The 20,504-nt window shown below is 32.1% G+C and overlaps 5 protein-coding genes across 5 annotated transcripts; 3 read left to right on the top strand and 2 right to left on the bottom strand.

Moving 5' to 3' along the window:
* Nucleotides 1–16: 16 nt before the first annotated feature.
* LOAG_01573 (hypothetical protein) lies at nucleotides 17–400 on the bottom strand (the record flags this gene model as incomplete). Its single annotated transcript, XM_003137112.2, has 1 exon — nucleotides 17–400. The coding sequence occupies one exon, from the start codon at nucleotides 398–400 to the stop codon at nucleotides 17–19; it is 384 nt and encodes a 127-aa protein (XP_003137160.1).
* A 1,092-nt stretch (nucleotides 401–1,492) lies between these two features.
* On the top strand, nucleotides 1,493–5,175 carry LOAG_01572 (hypothetical protein; the record flags this gene model as incomplete). Its single annotated transcript, XM_003137111.1, has 6 exons — nucleotides 1,493–1,516; nucleotides 1,687–1,805; nucleotides 2,525–2,591; nucleotides 3,012–3,041; nucleotides 3,732–3,782; nucleotides 5,110–5,175. The coding sequence occupies 6 exons, from the start codon at nucleotides 1,493–1,495 to the stop codon at nucleotides 5,173–5,175; spliced, it is 357 nt and encodes a 118-aa protein (XP_003137159.1).
* A 6,337-nt stretch (nucleotides 5,176–11,512) lies between these two features.
* Nucleotides 11,513–13,640, top strand: LOAG_01571 (hypothetical protein; the record flags this gene model as incomplete). The annotated part of the gene is made up of 5 exons (XM_003137110.1): nucleotides 11,513–11,635; nucleotides 11,948–12,208; nucleotides 12,552–12,704; nucleotides 12,831–13,022; nucleotides 13,104–13,640. The coding sequence occupies 5 exons, from the start codon at nucleotides 11,513–11,515 to the stop codon at nucleotides 13,638–13,640; spliced, it is 1,266 nt and encodes a 421-aa protein (XP_003137158.1).
* A 1,063-nt stretch (nucleotides 13,641–14,703) lies between these two features.
* On the bottom strand, nucleotides 14,704–16,024 carry LOAG_01570 (hypothetical protein; the record flags this gene model as incomplete). Its single annotated transcript, XM_003137109.2, has 4 exons — nucleotides 15,797–16,024; nucleotides 15,637–15,728; nucleotides 15,251–15,408; nucleotides 14,704–14,899 (listed from the first exon to the last, which is right to left on the bottom strand). The coding sequence occupies exons 1-4, from the start codon at nucleotides 16,005–16,007 to the stop codon at nucleotides 14,704–14,706; spliced, it is 657 nt and encodes a 218-aa protein (XP_003137157.1). The 5' UTR covers nucleotides 16,008–16,024.
* A 1,079-nt stretch (nucleotides 16,025–17,103) lies between these two features.
* Nucleotides 17,104–19,363, top strand: LOAG_01569 (hypothetical protein; the record flags this gene model as incomplete). The annotated part of the gene is made up of 6 exons (XM_003137108.1): nucleotides 17,104–17,147; nucleotides 17,386–17,527; nucleotides 18,102–18,269; nucleotides 18,468–18,646; nucleotides 18,959–19,112; nucleotides 19,238–19,363. 6 exons carry the CDS (start codon nucleotides 17,104–17,106, stop codon nucleotides 19,361–19,363), a joined length of 813 nt encoding a protein of 270 aa, XP_003137156.1.
* Between the last annotated feature and the right edge of the window lie 1,141 nt (nucleotides 19,364–20,504).

Genomic DNA, 20,504 nt, shown 5'->3' with positions numbered 1-20,504 from the left:
AAACGAAATTAATTGACTAATTCAACAAATTAAACAAATAAATAAGTAAAATTAAACAAATAAATAAGTAAACAAACAAGTAAACAAATGTAAATGTAAAAATAGATATAAATATAAATATAAACATAAATATAAACATAAATATAAATATAAATATAAATATAAATATAAATATAAATATAAATATAAATATAAATATAAATATAAATATAAACATAAATACAAATATAAATATAAATATAAATATAAGTATAAATATAAACATAAATATTGATATAAATATGAATATAGATATAAATATTATTATATACATATATATATATATATAGAGAGAGAGAGAGAGAAGAGAGAGAAGAGAAGAGAGAGAGAGAAGGAGAGTGCTATAGGACATAGTCAGCATTTTTTGCTTGTCCATTTTCTAAGACAGCCTTCTGAAATAATTTCTCTATTCCCCAGTGCGGAATATCTTCTGATAACATGAATTCGGTTATCCATTCCTTTATTTCAGAAATGACATGACTATGCGACCCACACTTACAGTATCGGTCATCAAAACAATCACAAGAATTAATTCATTATTTTAGTATTCAGTAATTTGCAAATGTATTTCAAGTTAATAAAATCATTACTACAATGATTAGTGAGTTTATTTACAAAACAATTGTGAATCCCATAATTAATTAGTACTAATAATTTTACTCAATTAATCTTCAAAATTGAGTGATTTGATTTTCTCAAATCTATAAGTTTTCATTCTTTCCAATAAAGTTAATATGCTACAAAATCAAAATGAGGGAATTATTTGTTCAAATTTTTAGCTCAAAGTGATAAAATATATGTTAAAAACAATTTGAATCTGTAAATTTTTTCGAGTGATTATCTTTCAATTTCGAAATTATTCCTGTTTTTCCGCAACGAAAATTTTTTTTTCTCTGCGAGTTCATTTATAGAAATTAATGAAACTAATTTAATCATCCAAATTAAAACCAGCAAAATTTTTCAAATTTAAAGTACAAAACTAACGGCTGTCGAGTATTTTCTATTGAATTGATTTGTGGGATTTGAATTTCAAAATTCATAACTAGTGCTAAATAGATTTATCATTAATTAGACAGTTGTACTGGTTTTAATATCCATCGAATTTAGAATAAATAATTTTTGTGGATGCCAAATGAAGCTGAAAAATGGTGATAAAATAAAAAGAGCAAAGAAAGATGAAGCCAGAACATATGAAAATGCTCATAAATGTTGAGATGCTCATAAATACATCGCTAACAAATCATTCTAATATATTCACAATGTATTACAACGAATTATTCATCATATCTTCGCAATTCTATCATTTTAGTTGAACTGAGCAATTTTAAAGTATGACACGTTTTCACGAAGTATGATGACCTGTCACCAAGTTGAGTCTCCTAGTGAAACAAACACTTCCTGTCACGGTGTACTTATTATTACAGGACAAATGTAAACATAAATAAAACTTATAATGAAGAAAAAAAATGAAATAACGGTAATTATATGCATACATTCTGCATATCGTTTAATGCAATTTTTGAAATTTTGTTTGAAATAGGGCAAAAATGACAAATGCATTCATTTTTCATATATCAGACAAGATTAGTGAAAGGGTGAGAATAGAGAGTTGACATTTAAACTTTATAGGTTTATTTTGAATTTTAGCAACTTATTGAAGTATTAGGAGCGAAGCGGAAAATGCTGATAATAATCTTTTTGGGTACTTACTGGTCCATCAAAGGAGCATTTTTATGCTTAACAATTGCTCATCTCTTTGATGAGAAGTAAATTTAACATATTGTAGCAGAGGGCCAATTTAATGATGCAATGGACTTTCTCCATCCAAATATCCTACTAATTTGCATCCATCAATCAAACATTCAAAATAATTTCAATAATTTATAGCAAAATAATGGAATCATATTTGGATGAAAAGGCGATTAAACAAATTTCAGTTGAAAAAATAATTTCCCTCTTGGAATTTTTAAATTTGAAATGAAAACTCTCTTTTATCCATTATCCATACACACTTAATAAGATGTTCATTTTCTCAGAAATTTCTGTTAAAAACGTATATTTTTAAGCTGATAAATATTTGATGAGCAATTTTATTTCGTACTTTTAAATATCATTTTAGTTATCGAATAACTCTTTAAGCATCTGATAATCAAAACAAATTTTCCAAACTAAAAAAAAGTAAACATTTTAAGTTGCCAAATATCGATCTTGATATCTTTAGAGAATAACAGTTATCTGAAAATTGATTAAAATATTGAAATTATATGACCCAGTTGTTTAGCTTAACAGTAAGCAGAAAGATGACAGTACCACAACTATGTGGTGACTGTAATCAAATCACCCTATTTCTTTCCCGTTTTCTAATTAAAATAGATACGTACTGTTTTCCTGCTTACTAAACGAGCTGATAATTGACCCATGGAATTTACCTTAACAGCTAGTAAATTTTTGCCTTTAAAAATCCTTTGAAATTATTTCATATAAGGCACTTGCCAGACATCACATGTTCTATTAGAAAGCGTACTGATGAGATGTTGGTTGAATTTGAACCAGTCATTTCCTTTCAAAATTTCGTCCTTTCTTCTAATTAACCTCTTCCACCCTCTATTTATTCTTAAAAAATCTTAAGGATGTGACACAGATAAAATGTCTTAAAGATAAAAAATGTGACACAGATTCCAAGTTGTATTATGATAGATCTGAACTTATCAAGATTTAGTAAGAATAATATGATAATAATGGCTATTTCATTCTGTGGGGATATTAATTATCATAAATGAAATGTAATTTCTCTAAAATCAGTTCCTCCATAATGTTTATTTGGAAATATTTGTTAATGTTGAATAAGCTGTAAGAGGCTTGAGAGTTAATGATAAAACTAAACTTATTTAATGTGCCAGCTTATTTCTATCCTAATTAACATCCAATAGGTAATAATGTATGAATCATAACTTTACAATAATTTCTTTCAGTTTGAAGACAAGAAAAATGCTTGTGTGTGGGTAAGTTAATTAAGCACAAAAAGATGCAGTAATAAGTATAGAAAAGAAAAAAAATTAATAAAAGTCTTCGTCGCTTCTATTTTTAGAAGAAAATATCTAAGGGACTAAGCTTTGGTGCTTATTCAACCATTTGTAGTTAGTTCCAAAGGAATGAATCATTTTGAATTAATTATTCATCAAAAACAAATTCGAGAAAAATATAATGGAAATAAAAAGAAATGCAGAAGTTAGCCAGCAGATTGCATGAGAGATTCTCTTTGAAATACTTCTATGAAAAGACTTAATATGCAAATAATTTCTTTTTATCGTACGGTATCTCTGATATGCTTTTTTCTCAATTCTTTCAGAAATTTAATTTATCATCGTACTTCATCAAATCATTTAAGCAAATTTTTTAGAAGATGTTGAACCTTACAATGACGTAGTAACTTTTCTTTTCTTCATGAATCAAATTACTTAAATTCAAATTGCTTAAATCCACTTAAACTCACAATTATCAAATCAATACGGTTGCATGGTCTGTTTCAACCATGCATTTGTTATAATGTCGCGCTATATGATCATAAACTGATGGTTCTTGAATATGCATGTTTATATTTTGTAGATTACTAAAAGTTAAGTTAATTCTGGAAAGATTCATTCTCCATTACATCAAACAATCATATTTAAATTTATATTCATTTTTTCAAGTTATCGCAATTTCGCACAATGTGTTCTTTTCCAGAATCCTCAATGAAAACGGTAATAAATGCAATTTTATATATGAAAATTTTTCTGAAATATCAAATAAATCATGCTTCATTTACTACTATCAGTTCGATTTTTTTGAGGTCAAATATTTGGGAGTAACCTTTATACTCAATTTTAGCTTACTGCTGGCAATGAATATAGCTTATGAATCTCATTTTTCTGACTTCTGGTCTGAAGTAAATTTTAAAGAGGACATTTATGACACGAGATTAATTGAACTTAAAAGCTAAATAGGATAATTAATTCAGATGTCCAATTTTTCCAATTAGTTATGAAAGACGTTTTGTGTCATCTATGAAATAAGCAAACGAAAAAAAAGAAAACTTAAAAGATGGCTAGTAAAAAATATCCGATCGTTGACATGATATGTGATTGCATGAGTTCTTTCGATTCACTCTCTGTGAGTAAATTGCTGAAATTGAAAAATATTTAAGATTTATGACATTTTTCGAGATTTATGGAGAATTTTTGGTCACATGGTTGCTACTTAAAGTGTAATTGGAACGAATGTCGAACCCTTTTATTATTTCTGAAATAACTTTATGACAAATACAGTATCGAATAATTGTAGACATATGTCATATGTCACCGCATTCCAATTTATTGACTACAGAGAGTTGTGAATTAAAGCACAGCAGTCGAAAAAAAAAATGTCAAATCATGCTAACCCATCGTTCATAAGTCATTTAAATTCGGGGAATTCGAAGATTTATGTCAGGTACAGAAACCAAGAACTGATGATTTGAAATTCATTCTGTAAGTTTTGCTTGATTTCACGGATTTCATTCAAAGAGACAACGAAAATCCCAAATTCAGGCTTTAGCAGTAGTAAATTCAATCTAAGGTTTGATAATTTGAATAAGCTTAAGGCTTTGTCAGCAGGATTGAAAGATTTTGAAGTTTAAAGGCATTTTGAAGTTGTATTTTGAAGTCCTTTTTTTTCTATTTCGAAGTTTAAAGGTAGAGCAGAAAACTGGTTTTTGTTAGATTTCTCAAATCGAAATTCAAAACTTTTCCTGCTGTGATCTTGGATTCAAAGTGATCCACTCAATGAACAAATTCCCATCTTCAATATAATCAAGAAGCTAAAATCATACAAATAGAACTGAAAGTTTTTGGTAACTTACTGAAATAAATATTATTCCAAAGACATTGTCGTTCACTGTAAAATAAAAAATAAACTATTTTTAGCGCATATTGAAGAGGGAAATTCAAGAAATCAACATTCAAATGTACGATGACTGCAACAGTGTGACAATTAATTATTAGCCCATATGTGAAATGTGAAATTTAATTTACAATTAATTATTTATTAAAGGTTAGGGACTATATGTTACCTTTTCTCGGACATTTATCTCGTATATCGAATTTGCCAAATGAATAACCTATTTGACAGAGCATCCATTTATTCGACAAGCAATCCTCGTATAATTGATAAATCATTTATTTTTCTTTCATCATATCGAAATGAGCGTTGGATAGTGCAATACATGTGGACCAGCCAAAGAGTATCACTAATCAAACGATCAACACGATCAAGTTTGTTCGCAACTGGTCAGTTTATCAGCAATTTGAACTGGATGGTCATCATTATTAACCAACACCTAGCTAGCTATAGTATTGCATAACTAGTGCTACTTGGACATTATATTTCTAAAAATTAAAACAAATTTTGCATAAGGATTGGCAACTAATTATACTATTCTTGTAAAAGTAATTAATTATGCATGTTATCAATGTTACTTTGGTAAAGACAAATTAAAGAGATATACAAATACAGATTTCACATCCTTTTCAATGTCTTTTTCCCTACATCCACCTGCTTACAATGCTCGAATAAATACTTTTAATGCTACTCAAAGATCTAAAATAAGCCGCAATGTTTTATAAAGAAAAGCCGAAAAGAGAGGCAAAAAAAAAAAATCAGAAACAGTGACAGTGTTCGGCTTTTATTTGACCTTTGATGAAAGTGAAAGAGACGGAAGCAAATCTGTTCGTTTAAATACCTCTCCCTCATTCCATCTCAGTGACTGCGATATTCGCTTCGCTTTTCATTTTTGCGACATATCGTCCTTTGTCATTTGATTCAAATAAATAATGCAAGTGTAAGCATATTACACTTCCACTGTGATACTTTGATCTTAATCCATCTCATAATTAAGGCAGGAGATTGTTTGATTGTTTTTAAAGGATGAAAAACAAAAAGAGGCAAAATAAACATGAAGAAATTATTTTACCTAATACAACTATTACTTCGCCTGAAAATGCGTCATCAAACAGGTTGGTTTTGAAGTGATATAGCAATTCTCAACAATTAAGAAGTGTAGAAATCTTCATTTATCATTAAGGGTTCTTTCATGTTTGACAAAATCATCCTGTGGATTCGAACTTGGACTTTATTTCTGTCTTCTATCACAGTTTCATCTATTTTGTCCTTTTCATTCCTTTCACTTTCTTCTTTCTAACTTTTAAGATTCTGTCAATTTACAACAAGCAGTTCTATGACGAGTTCATTGTTCACAATAAGTGGAACAGGAGAATTTTTTGGAATTTCGAAGATTCAGAATCTTTTTTTTCTTTGCTATCATCGAAATCCATCATTTTTTGTCTGATTGATGAATTTTCAGAAAAGTAAAAATTTTATTTTATATTTGAGATCTTTCACAGATAACTTTTCTCTTATCAATAAAATCATCCATACGTATAAATTCACTGTTCAGATTTCTTTTCCTGTCTTATAGCTTTATTGCTGCATTTCAGTGCTTTACAGTTGATTATATTCATCTTCACAAGAGCAACAATTTTCATAAATTTTGAAAATTACTACCCTTCTCTTTCTTCACAAACTGATATAACAATACTGATAAATGATGATGATGATGATGATGATGATGATGATGATGGATGATGATGATGATGATGATGATGATGATGATGATGAGCAGACAAATAGAAAGAAAATTTTTAAAATAGATAGGAAGAAGAATACAACATCCTGTAAAGTTTTTTTTTTTTGTCCTTCTTATAGATAGAAAGAGACGCATTCAACAATTTAACTAATGGAATTCCAATAAGAATTTGTCTCGCAATAATGAGTGAGTAGTAGTAGTAGTAGTAGTAGTGGGAGAACAGATTCTCATATGGAAAAAGCAATTCACTCATTTCCATCTTATCATGAATCATTAATTTTCATCATTGCTTCTTTTTTTTTTTTGAAATTACTGGAAATAACACAAAAGGAAAAAGTATTTTGGGAGCATTTTTAGCAATAAAAGTAATGGCTCATTACTAAATGAAACGAATTATCTAAGCAAATTTTATCGAAAAAATATTTGAAGAAGGGGACAAGGAGAAGGATAGTTAGTATTTTCAAATTTATAATTTTATTTTTAAATTTTATCATCTGAAAGGATTTTGTATTGTCAGAAATGAGTTCAACCTATCCTTTCTTTGAGAAAGCTCTCTCATGAATCCAATGTTGATATCATTTCAGTGGTTTACTTAGTCAAATGACTTTTTTTTTTATCAAAAGAAATAGACAATGTAATCATCAAATGACAGCTGCCATTTGAATGGTAGCATTTCACCATTCATATTGGTGAAATCTATTTCATACCTTAGAACGCTTTCTGTTAGCTTTCTCGTTTACATAATTATTTGTGTATCGATTAGGAATTTTATCAAGTTTCCCTCAACAAATTTCATCCATAGCTTCACTATCTTTAATAGACATTCAGAATTGACATTCAGAATTCTTCACTTCAGTTATTTATTGTCGGTACAACTCATTTAGATTACCAGAATATGCAAATCTAATTAAATTATTCCGAATATGCTCTACCTCATAGCATCATTTTATCTTGTGTCCTGTCCAAGAATGTTTATCTATCCAACAGTAATGTGTTATCCGTGGGATCATTACGCTTCAACCTGGTTCTCAGGTATTTTACCGTCAGGCAATTTTCAATATGCCTTAATGAGATTTTATGTCAACTTTTATGTCCTTAAACATTGAATGGTTTGTAAGATACATTCGAGTTTGAATTTTCAGTAAAACTGTTTGTCGCATCGTCTCAAATATCTGTTGTAAAGTTGACATGTATATGTAACAGTACGTAATATGTAAGCCATAGATGGATGTTCAGAGAGAATGGTCAAACAAGACTGATCGGACTTCCTGCATATGAACCTGCAACTGCGTTAAAAGTGAACGTTGCAAAGAAGGATAAAAATGATGAAACAAGAAAGAAGTAAGAAGGAAGAAGTGATTTACATGAAGAAAACTGAGCCGCTATTAACAAAAGTTGATGACAAACAGAGAGACATGCATTTATAAAGTGCAAACAGTGCATGCATATATTGAAACAAGTACGTAAACAAGCAAATAAATAAACAAGTGGTTGAGTAAACAATAAATAACAACGAATGATAGGAAACTGCAAAAGAGTAGAAAATGATTACTAAAAGGGGCAACTACTCTTCTCCAATTGTCACTCTAAGAACCGTGACCCCGATGGAGGACCGGTCAACCTTCCTTATCTCTTCCTTTATCTTCATTCCTCCCTCTCTCTCTCTCTCTCTCTCTCCTTTCCCCCCTCTCTCTATGAGCCGAGTGATACAGCACAGCGTTGGCTTTCCGTTCCTATTTACTTCTTCACCTTTTCTGGTAGCGAGAGAGTTGTCTTACACTCTTTGAGATGCATCATTATTTCTCAATACATATAGCTTGCATGCATGCATGTCTTTGTATATATGCATAACCTGCATGTGTGATATGTATTAAGCTATTTATGCATATTTACTCTATGAATGGGTGAATCGGCGTAATTTTATGTCAAGATCGGAAAGATCGCAGTGCACGCCACATTGTTGCATTCCTGAGAACATTTCTGAGTGCTGTACTTGTGATTCAAAAGTCTAGCTAACTTCATCAATAGATATCTACCGGGAAATACATACCTCACTTACATTTCCCTTTTTAACTCAGGGCTTCATTTCGTCTTTCACATTGCAGTTGAGATGGGTGCAATCATATTTACAGATTTCTCCATTGCGCTTAATGCTCCATCCCTTTCGCTCCATTATCAGTCATCTATTTCAATATACTTTGATTAATGGGATGAAGCAGTTGGCAGAGGTTGACCTTTGTCCTTACTGTTCTCTTCAGTCATTGACTGGTTCTAACGTTATTCCAACTGGAAGTATCAAATTTGGTGTCGAAACAAGTTGAAGGAATCTTAATTAATAGCAGACAGTATGCTGAAATTCGTCCTGAAATTCTGTTTTTTGTTTTGCATGCTGTCTCAATTTGCTTATGCAACTGGACTGTATGGCTTAGTCTACCCAGGGAGAAATCCTTGATGGTATCGCGAAAGTTTTGTTTTAGAAATGGAAGAAAGAAACATTCCGGAAGGAAATTTCATTTAATTCCGGCATAAATTCATCATCTTTCATAGTCGATGAATTAATTTTTGAGTAGTAGAAACGATTTATTTGTTAAATGTCATCATCTTCAGCAGGAGAAATAACCTTCTTTCTTCACCGAAAACTCGTGTCCCATTCATTTGGCGTCTAATAGGCGGCACCTTCCTTTGATGTTTTCATCTGGTGAGGTTAGGAGGGAAGGCGTATTTGTATTTATTTCGTTCAATTTCCTTTCTTCTCTGATTTTTCCCATATCTAATAAAACATTTTTTTTTTTGGAAAGAAATTACGGTCATGGAGACAATTTAGGCTTTCTTTGTTGAAGTCTGGATGATATCCGGAATGGCTAAATGGACATTTGAACTTCCATTGATGGATGATAAAATGGACCGACAATCAGTTCTCAGTATTTTGATCAACTTTCTTCGTCTATAATATGATTACTTGTTCACTCTTCCACTCCTTTCGAACAAATCGATTTTTGACATACGCAGCAAATGAAGGATGCAGCCTGATTTTAAATTATTCTTTAAAGCAATTTATATTTCACCTTTGGTTCCTTATTTCCAGACATTTCGACTTCCTCTCTTCTGTTCTATTTCACTGACTAAAAGTCTTTATGCATAATCGACACTTCTATGGTAATGCATGTCAAACTTTTCTTATACCTTTCATTGAAGTCATTAGTAAACCGTCTATGCATTTTCCGAAATATTCGTACTCGGAAAAACATCTTCACGTTTTTACGTACAGTTAGCTTTCAAATAATGAAGTAGCAGGGATTGTTTTGACTCCTGATAATATTCTTGAAAATCTAAATTCCCAGGTTTATTCTTGAATCTCTAGATATAACTTTGCTTATTATATCAGGCCTGAACATGAAACAGTCTTGTTGAATTACAGCTTACAGATATTCATGTTGCTTCAGCCGTTTGTTTGAAAAAATTTTTGTTTTAAAAATTTAAAAACTTTTTCTAATATATTGGAAGAAAATAATTGTGGAAAATTTTTCAGCACTATTAATGAATTTGAAAAAAGTCCTCAAATATGGTATTAATTTCTGTTTCACTTTTCATATCAAACATATGCGGATTGATCTATCCTTCATTTAGTTTCCGCCGTTTCATTAATACTTCAATGACGATATTTTTGCGGCAAGATCTAAAGACATTGTAGGCTTTTGCATAACCTTGACATCCACTTCCCTTTCTTTTGTATCCCCATCTTCCTCTGTACCTCACCTCTTTTCACTCCATCTGTAAATGCAGTCAAACTAGGCAATTGGTAGGACGATAGGAACTATATTACTAAATTTACGGTTATATTACTCTTTTTAATCTACCATGCCGTTCTAATGAATTTGCTTAAGAGGAAGAAGACATGACACTGTTCATAATTTTGTCCATTTTTGATATTCCTGTTTTTGGCAGGATGTCATTTGGTATGCGGAATGCTCTGACCTCTTTCTATTTGATCACAACAACTCTTACCCATTTCCTCCCTTTCCTTCATCTTCATTCCTAATTTTTGATGCTATTATACAGTGTTCTCTTATCGATTCAACACTTTTGCTATTATATTTTCAAGTTGAAATTTTAACAGTTATTGTTTCATTTCAAATTCTATAATAGTTATGTGGAAAATTAACTCCACTATTACTCAATCATTCATCTCTTCCAAACGGTTTAATGCAATGTATTATTGCGCCCTCTTCTACTCTTCATCTCTTTTGTTAGCAGGTGTTGGAGGTTTTGAAATTTTCAAAAGGGAGTAAAAGAGTTGTGTGAAATGTTAACATGTCACGATTTAGTATTTGGTATTCTGATTTGGTAAGGATTCATACTTACAGAATATGAGGGATTTAGATTGTAACAGATTTCGATGTTACCCAATGGAATTTTAGAGGCACAGGGGACATACTAATTACGCTGTGGATTCGGTTTAGAAAATTGAAATTGAGAAAGGAAGACTAACTGCGGTACTTCATATTTCATTGCTTTTATGGGTTTCTTCTCATGTTTTCATTTTTAACATGCTTCAAATGGGTATTCTTCAAAGCGGGAATGGTCTTTTCAATTAATGCGCTATGAATGAGGTGCGGCTTTTCTCTTTGAAAATTTTTTAGCGTTAAATTTGAAATTTCTAATTTAAAAAGAGCCGGTTTCTGATTCTGAGCTTATATGCGGCAATTGTTTCGCTCTGTAGCTCTAACATGAGATCATTTCATCTTGTTTTCAGAATAAATAAAAGATTGAAAGAAAAAAAGAAAAGCAAAAACGCGAAAAAAAAAAGAAGCAATGTTTAAAAACCTTTTTCGCCCACGACGGTCAAATAAAGAGAACGAAGATCAAGAAGAGCATCATCATCATCAACAACAACAACAACAACAACAACAACAACAACATTCTGCCAATGAATTTGTTGGTATTTTCAAATTCAAATTTAAATTTCTTCCTCTAATATTTGGAAACAATGAAAAGATTGAGATAAGACTAAGAAACAACTGTGGATTGAGTCGGCATAAACATAGAGTTCAAAGCAAATAGATCCAAAGTTCAAAATCCGATCATGTATCATCATTTATGTGATGGTCATGATAGTACTACGGATCGACATGTTTCGTGTGTTTTTCTCTTAGGTTATCAGTCTTTCAGTGAATTCGTTTTGATTTCTATTTCACTTATCATTGTCACATATTTTTTCTTCTCCTCATAAATATGATCTTATTACAGCAGCGCAACTCGTTCTCCCATAAGTCGCTAAGAAATGCGCGTGAAAAACGATCCTTCCATTCATCTTATCATCATTATCGAGGAAATACAAGTGGCGGAGTTGATGATGGTCTTCCTATATCTACATCACCATATCATGTTGCCATTCAGAGGAAATATCCACGCGGTACACAATCATGCTACGATGGTCTCCGTGATGACTTCGATCGATTTTCCACCATGAATAGGTCGTTTGCTAGTACGGCACATTCGAAATATAAGGTACTTTTTATGGATTTTGCTAATGTGATTTTCCTGACTTCAAGATCACTGGGATTTTTTATTTAACAGAGATTATCTCAAGATTATATCTTTCATTATATCTACCTGGAAATAATGCAGAAGTTCCAGAAACCTTACAAAGTTTCAAAGTGTTTGAAAATTTAGAAATCATTTGATAGTTTATGTATATGTATCACATATTTGTGAAAGTTGTTAGCGTTTTTCTAGAAATTAATAGGTGAACCAGACTCTGTGGAAATTCATCCTGACATTTAATCATCATTCATTTATTTCATTTTTTTTATTATTCACTTATTTCTTTGTTTATTTTGTCCTCTTTCAGCCTTCACGCCGTGAGTACATGAACATTATGCGCCGTAATCATTTGAATTCAGAATATGGCAGCTGTGATCCTTCATTGAACACCCCACCTCTCTATAGTAGAGACTTAGATGATTCAGATGCGGAGACATGGAATTCGGAAAGGATTATTAAGGTTGGCAACTTCAATTTGTTCGAACTTCTTTTACCTAATTATGGAATAAATAAAATACTCCTTAACTATGAACAGAATCATCCATCGTGGCAAGACTTATTTCTCATTAATTCTCATAAATTAAAGGAACTTCGAGCAGAATTAAGGGCTACAAATGAACGAAAGAATTATTATAAAGATTTATACAAACGTGAACGGCAAGATAGGATACGTGATCGTGAATTGCGTGATTTAGTGGAGAAGAAACTTATGGATGATCTAAGAAGTAAAGAACTGGAATGCTCCAATAATTTGTTACGAATTAAAGCGCTGGAACAGGTAAAATTTTAGCTCGAAGTAAACAGATTTGGAATTTATTGTGTAAGTCAAAGGTTTAAAATTTAGTTTGACTTTTTTCAGCAGCTCCAACATCACTCCAATTTTCCGCCATCAATCCGTGAATCCTCCTTTCGCATCCCGCATTTCTGCACTCCGTCGTCATCTAATACCGCATCAACAATGGCTGGAGCAGGTGAGGCCTTGTCTAGCACTTCAGAACTGTTTGCTATCCGAGGTGCTTATCTGGTAAATCCAGTAGCCAGCAGCACGGGAATAGCAGGAGCAACAAATGCAACAGTATCCGGTAATCCCAGCGAGATGCCGGACGAAATGAAAGTTTTCCGACAACCTGATGAATTGCCTTTGGAGTTAGCGCGGAATAGCAGCATCATAGATACGCCACTTGGTATTAAAAATGATGATGCAGCAAAAATATCAGCTAATTCATTAGGCGTTTCTTTCGCAAATCGCGAAAATTTTAATGGAACAGTGCTGGAAGAAGATCGTCAATCTGATAACGGTTACGGTACCACTTCGGAATGTGCTTCTGAGCTTGTTCGGAGTATACGTCGGGTACATAGTGATTCCGAAGTACCACTGAAAGTCATACAGACATAATCCATGCTATTTGTTTATATGTTTAATCACGACATTTTTCAGCTACCTCCCCTAGAAAAATCAATTAATACTGTTATCCTCTGAATTACTTTTTTCCAAGAGACATTGCTTTCTGATATTCACTTAAATTTAAGGAAAAAAATACCATTTTATATTATCTTTATAACAGTTTAATACAAAACTCTGAAGATATAAGTATGTGAAGTATTTAACACATTCAATATTTACGAGGCATTTTAATATTCTTATGAATCATAAATTGACGTCTTCCTTATTTTTCGGTGATTTAATACCATTTTATATTATTTGTTGTTTTAAATCTTTTCAGATAGAGAATATTGGCTTTATGTATTAAATTATTATAATAAAATCAACTGATTACTGTTGACAAATTGTAATATATTTCTCTTTACTGTCAGTAATCTTTATGACAGTTTGATTTGCACTCTACAAAGTCATGTAGTAATTCAAATAACAAATTTGATATGAGCTTTGGTCTGTATGAAATATTTGTATGGTAGTGTACCTTTCGAGATCAGGTGTTTTATACGCTCACGTGTCACGTGTTTTGAGAAGTCTGGTCGCCAATTTCATTGTTTAAACAGTTTGAATTCCATTTCGCCTCAGATAGTCGAAGAAATTTCTCGGATTATCCCGTCAGAATTCTTACTTTTCCGTCTGAATTCTTTTGTATTCGAATTAAAAAACAAATTAAATTTGCTAGGATTCTCATTTCAAAGACACTTTTATTACTATATCATGCTCTCGTTTTTTTTGTAATGCCGATTTCTGTGCTCATTACGGTAATTTTCCTTGTAAGTGTTGGTACTTAAATAATTTGAATTGTTTCATTTATTGGCTATTTGTTGCAAATGTACTTTTATGTCATATAGGAAATGAAAACAAAAAGATGATACAAGTTTAATTTCATCCAACCTCATTATATATAATTTAACAACCATCACAATTCGAGCTTATATTTCAGGTTTGAATTTTAGATTTCAAATATGAATATCTTAACACTAACAAGGAAGAAACTGTTTCATAATTTATGCAGAATTTCTTATACTCCGTTAACAACAATCGTTTTCACCATTTCTATGCTTGATTTCTTCGTGAAATACTCTTTGTCCAAGAGGTAATCATAGGCTCCCCTAACAATTATATAAGACCAAATAACGATTGTTGCTCCAAAAAACGACAATACGGCTAAATTGAATGGCCAGATTGGACCAAAATGATTCTCCAATTTGTGTATGCTGAAAACATGAATAAAATTGAACGAAGATGTTATTATTTGACTAAATCAAAAAAAGAACAACTTCCAGCAATTAAAACCGGTTTCGAGAAATGTCCCTTCAGAACATTCTCTATTGATGATGGGTCAACATTTCTCCTCCAAGAACTATATTTCTTTCAAAAGATATATTTACAAGAAATCTATGCAGTCCTTTTAAGATTTGTATTAGCATCATTTCAAAGAAGGAACCATCTGATGACTCATTCCTGCTTAATTGATGAGGAGAATGTTAATAGACCTTTGGGATGTAACATGAGTTAGGCTTATTTTTATGATTGTATTCCAAATGGAGTTCTATTCAACAGTTTACCTAATATAAACACCGAAGAGCCTATGAGTAGCCTGTAATCCCATAGACATGCTTGTTATCGAAGCGATTGCTGAAATGATGAGGATAGTAACTTCGACGTGCATAAATGCCATCACTGGCCATATATATTTCGGCTTTTCCGTCACAATACCATAGATCTGAAATTTTGCAGATAAAAAAATGAATCGTCTCTTTATTCTCCATTTATTTCAGATGTGATTTGTTTGAATCTTTAAGAATTGTCTCATGGTGTTTCAATATTTCCCATCCTTACCATTCATGTTCCACGTGGAAGTATCCTGATCGATTTTTGGAGATAAAAATAATTAGATAAGTGTTAATTACCAATAAGCAAATGAATCAACAAGAAAAAACAACCAAATAACCATGAGAAGTGTGGTGAGTGTGGCAAAAACAAGGAATATGACTAATGTCATCGATAACCATATACGAATATCCATCTTCTCAAGTTTCAAATCTGTAACTTCATGAATAGGAATGCCATTAGACTTCAGGACACTATAATAAAATAATATAATAACTTACTGAGGAATACAAATACAGCTATAATGAGTGACAAGATCTGAAAAACTCCGCAGAATATGGCAGCATTTCGATAATGCATCAAATAACAAAATGCTGGTGCGGAATAGAATTCATCATCTTTGTCATACACAAATAATTTCTTCTCCTTCTCCGACTTCTCATTGTCCACCACCACTTCTCGAGGTTGAACAACACTTCTCATTATAGGCATTCTGCTGGAAGCTTTCACAATTTCAACTAAGATTTCTTACAAATCTTATTGAGGAAATTCATCCAGATGGAAATATGCAACGAACCGTTAAGATTCTTCTAAGACAGCAAATTTTTTCATGGAATCACTTTTGATCAAGAACTTTTGAAATTGAAGCCTAGTACGGCATTCTTGCTTCATCTTCTTGACAAGATACTTAAGCTAAACTAATCTTAGGAATTATAAATGCGGTGAAAACCGGTATACCGGAGTGGAAAAAGGGATATTAATTACGGAAAATGTCCAATCAAAACGTAATCGAAATCAAAAAAAAAAGATGGATTTAATTCCTTGTTCAACTCTTTCTTCCTTCAAACTAAATAGAAAAGCCACGTTACAAAGATTTTGTTCTTATTGAAAGACAATTAAACAACTGAAACGTTTTGCAAGAACGGAAAAAACTTCCTGAAATTAAGGAAACATAGACAGGTTTAGAATTAAGGGAAAACTCACTGTGTGAGATAATTTCCGAAGGATTTACAAATATATGAACATTCGGGGATGTCTGTGTGTCTGTTATTTCGATAAATTAAATGGAAAGGAGATGGAATTCAGTTAAAATCTTTTTCTTTTTCTATAATGCTCCATTAGAGTTGGAAATGGGAAAAAAGAAGTGATAGTGATGGTTGTTGCGACCGTTGTCACCATTTCTTCTTCTGTTCACTGATGTTGTGTTATATCCACCACTACCGATGATGATCCAATTTCTTCATGTGGAATTATTAAGAAAGTTGTAAATGTTAAGATGGTTATGGGAAATAAATCGTTATACTGCAAAATTCATTCTGAGAACTTTCTCTTCAAACCATAAGATTCCTTACTTTCATTCAAATGTAATTTGAAAAAATTCTTTGAAAGTTCCGCGAAAGAAATACCGACAAAAACACAATAATACCACACTAAAACTGTGGTACAACATGTTTTCGTAAAGACACTGAAGCTGTAGAGCGGTCTGAATAACGTTTTGATCGAAGGGATTGCTGAGATTTTTTTTCGGAGATTCGCGGAGATTTTTTATATAAGCCGTGGAAGAGATTGCTGTTAGAAACGAGAGAGGATGGATAGTATTGGAACGTTTGTTGAGGATGGTTCCATTTTAAGGTACTTTTACACACATCGAACTTTCCATTTTTTTTTTCATTTCCAGTTTATTGCTCTTAGTTTTTCAATTTCCTGTGGTAGATATTGATGCTGGAAGGAAATACATTTTGAAAATAAGCATTTGCTAAATGAAATTTTGATTGTTGTTTCTAATCTTTACAAACTATTTCAAATTATTTAAATTAAAGAATTGTTATCAAAATATGAATGCGAATTAGTAATTTGTATTTCTGCATAGAAAACGAAAACTAAAGAAAAAGAAAAAGGTTACTGGAAATGCAAAAGAAGTACATGTGTGTAATAATGCTGCTAATAACGAGCAGTCTGCTGGGACGTTCAAAGGAACTACACAAGTCGAAATGAACGATACTGTGGGCGAGGTATTTTTATTCAATATTCAAAAACAAAATTTGACGGTTTCTAATTTTGCTGTTCCTCCTGTAAATCCTTTTTTTTTGAACAGCGAAGTAATTCTGACTAGTTACTGTTTGTCTACAAGATGGTCATTTTTTGAACATAGCTAGTATGCCCAGATGAGTCAGTATAATAATTTAGACATTTTTTCTCTCCTTGCTCCTTCCGTAAATGGAACAAAAAGGAACAATTCTTGGACTTGCCGCTGTTATAGTTCCCTCCCTGAATAATAAGAAGAGTCAAGAAATTGCTTTTCACTGTTAACCTTATGTTGGGAGTCATTGTTTTAAGTCCTTGCAAGAATCAGTATTTCGATCTTATCCTTTCTGTCACTCTCTCTTTCTTGAGCCACAGTGCCACAATTAGTCGAGCAGTTCCAGGAAAGTTGAAAATGTTTTGTTGCACATTGTAGAAAATTTTAGAAAACCAATTTGAATCAAAAGAGCAAACTGTCCGAAAGGACTATATTTTAATATTGCATGCATACAGGGAGAAATTTCCCGTTTACGATTTTTTTCAATCCATGAAGGCATATTTCAGGAGATTAAGATCTCAAAGCACAAAATACTGCCGAAAGATGAGATGCCTGAAGTAAAGGAACGAAAAAGTGGTATTATTTATTTCCAGACGTTACCACCAAACTTTACTGTCTCAAGAATGCGTAATGAAATGAGTAAATTTGGTGAAATTGGAAGGATATATTTGCAAGTAAATTTTTTATTGCTTTGAAAAAGCATTCAGTAATAACAGTAAAGCAAACCATCTAACAGGTCATGTATTGATGACCAGTAATAATTCCTTTGTAGAATTGGACTTCATTTTAACTTCATTTTTAACATTATTACTGTTACACCTTAGGGAGTTTAGGGAGTTTCGCTTTTGACATTTTTATCATAAACAATATAGGCTGAGAAACGGCGTGATGCAAAAGGTAAACGAAGAAAACGATTTGTGGAAGGTTGGGTTGAATTTAAGAAAAAAAGTCTAGCAAAGCGAGTAGCAGCGTCATTGAATAACACAGCGGTCGGTGGAAAACGGCGAAGTACTGCACGAGAATCCCTCTGGACAATGAAATATTTGAGCGGGTAAGATGCAGTTTTTCACTTAATTTTTTACTGCATTTCAGTTAGACTTTCAAACCACAGTTTTGTCTCGTTTCATTCTCTTCTTAAAATGGCATTTAAATTTTAATGTACCTATTTTTCCCCAACAGTAGAAAATCCATTTTCCAATACATATGCACTTTCACGGAACTTTCAAGGATCTGTCTGAAATGGACAAAGTTTAATTGCTGTTGTCTTATACAAACTTTTCATTACAGTAGTTCTGTGGGCATGTCACACGATGCCAGGGTATCTAGAATTGTCTTCCTAGCAGCAGCCAAGTGATCTTTCCAGATTTAAGTGGATACATTTGGTAGAACAATTAAATTTCGAGCATCGAATCGAACAACAACGAATGAGTGTTGAAATAGCTCAGGCAAAGCGACAAGCTTCATTTTTCTCTGATCAAGTGGAGAAAGGAGAGCAGCTGAGAAAACTGGAGGAGAAGGTGAGGAGGATTTTCGAAATATTCAGCTAAGTCACATGGTTTATTATTGACTTCTGTAGTCAATAAATCGTAATTATTTCTTTCCTCATTCGTACGTATCCTTGTACCGCGTATTTTCATTATAGGTTTTAAAGAAAGGTGGCATGTGGGATGAATTCCAGCGACAAGTGCAACAACGTTCAGTAATGAAAAAAAATAAGAGGCATAAACAGACCGACGATCAGCTATTACATATGATATTCACTGGATGACTTTATGTGATTCATTTCTGCAAGGATTATCGTTAGTGTTATACTTTTGGTTTTTTTTCTTTTTTTTTTATATAGGACAAAATATTGTTTATACGTGAAAAATGATGGCGCCATTTATATGGAGAAGTGTCATGTTTTTTTATCCCGAGCAGAATCTTTTTAGCTGAAGGGATCCCTTTCTTGATCTTGCAGCTGTCTTCCGAAAGGTATTTTTCGGTTTTCCCCTCAGCCAATTTTAGTTAAGGACTTTGAAGACCTCATAATTAAATTTCAAGTTTCATGCGAAATCCCCGCATCAATATAATCAAATATGCTCTTTTTTGGAGCAGGAAGTCCCTCACTGTTGATATTAAAACTCTTGTAGTTTTTCTGTCCGGTAAGATATTGCTATCAAATGTCACACTTATGACCATGTATCAATGTATAATATGGTCGCAATTGTATCATTGTATAATATGGTCGCAATTGTTGAAAAATATTGAGAAAAATGATATGTCCGAAATCTCATCGATTTTGAAGGCTATGGATGCTCCACAGCTTATCACCTGATAGTGCAATACCGATGAACCCACCATCAATTGAGGAAAGAACAGATGCAATATATATATATATATATATTTGCATAACGTGTAAAGATTAATTGCATTCTTCAGTGGTTTAAGTTTTGCATTTTTCTCCATCTTAACTTTCATCTCCGTGAGCTGGATTAGCATTCTTAATTAAATGAAATGCTTTTTTGACGAACGAAGTTCAAATTAATAATTCCTATTGCATTTTTCACCTGGTTTCGAATTATATCATAATGCCCATTATATCCAACAACTGAGTCAGAGAGTTTGATTAAAAGCGATATAAAGTGAGTCTTTGGTACCCTTTTCATACCGGACTATGGTAACAACGTGGTAACAACACTTATAATAATTCCGTACGTTAAAAAACGTGCGCATTATCGAATAACTAACTAGTAGTTATAAATTAAAACATGTCATGTGACAATTCCAGCAATTTAGTTATGTCGTTTTAAAGAATCAAAGAAGTGCTTTATTTAAGCGGCAATGCAATTTAAGACAGGAATGTCGTGAATCATTAGAAAGAAGCGACTACTTACGATGACCAGTGTGAATGGGTCCACTATTCAGAT

The sequence above is a fragment of the Loa loa genome, assembly GCF_000183805.2.
Source record: "Loa loa unplaced genomic scaffold supercont3.20, whole genome shotgun sequence".
NCBI lineage: Eukaryota > Metazoa > Nematoda > Chromadorea > Rhabditida > Onchocercidae > Loa > Loa loa.
Note: the sequence above shows the minus strand (reverse complement) of the source record. Positions and strands in the feature narration are given on the sequence as shown.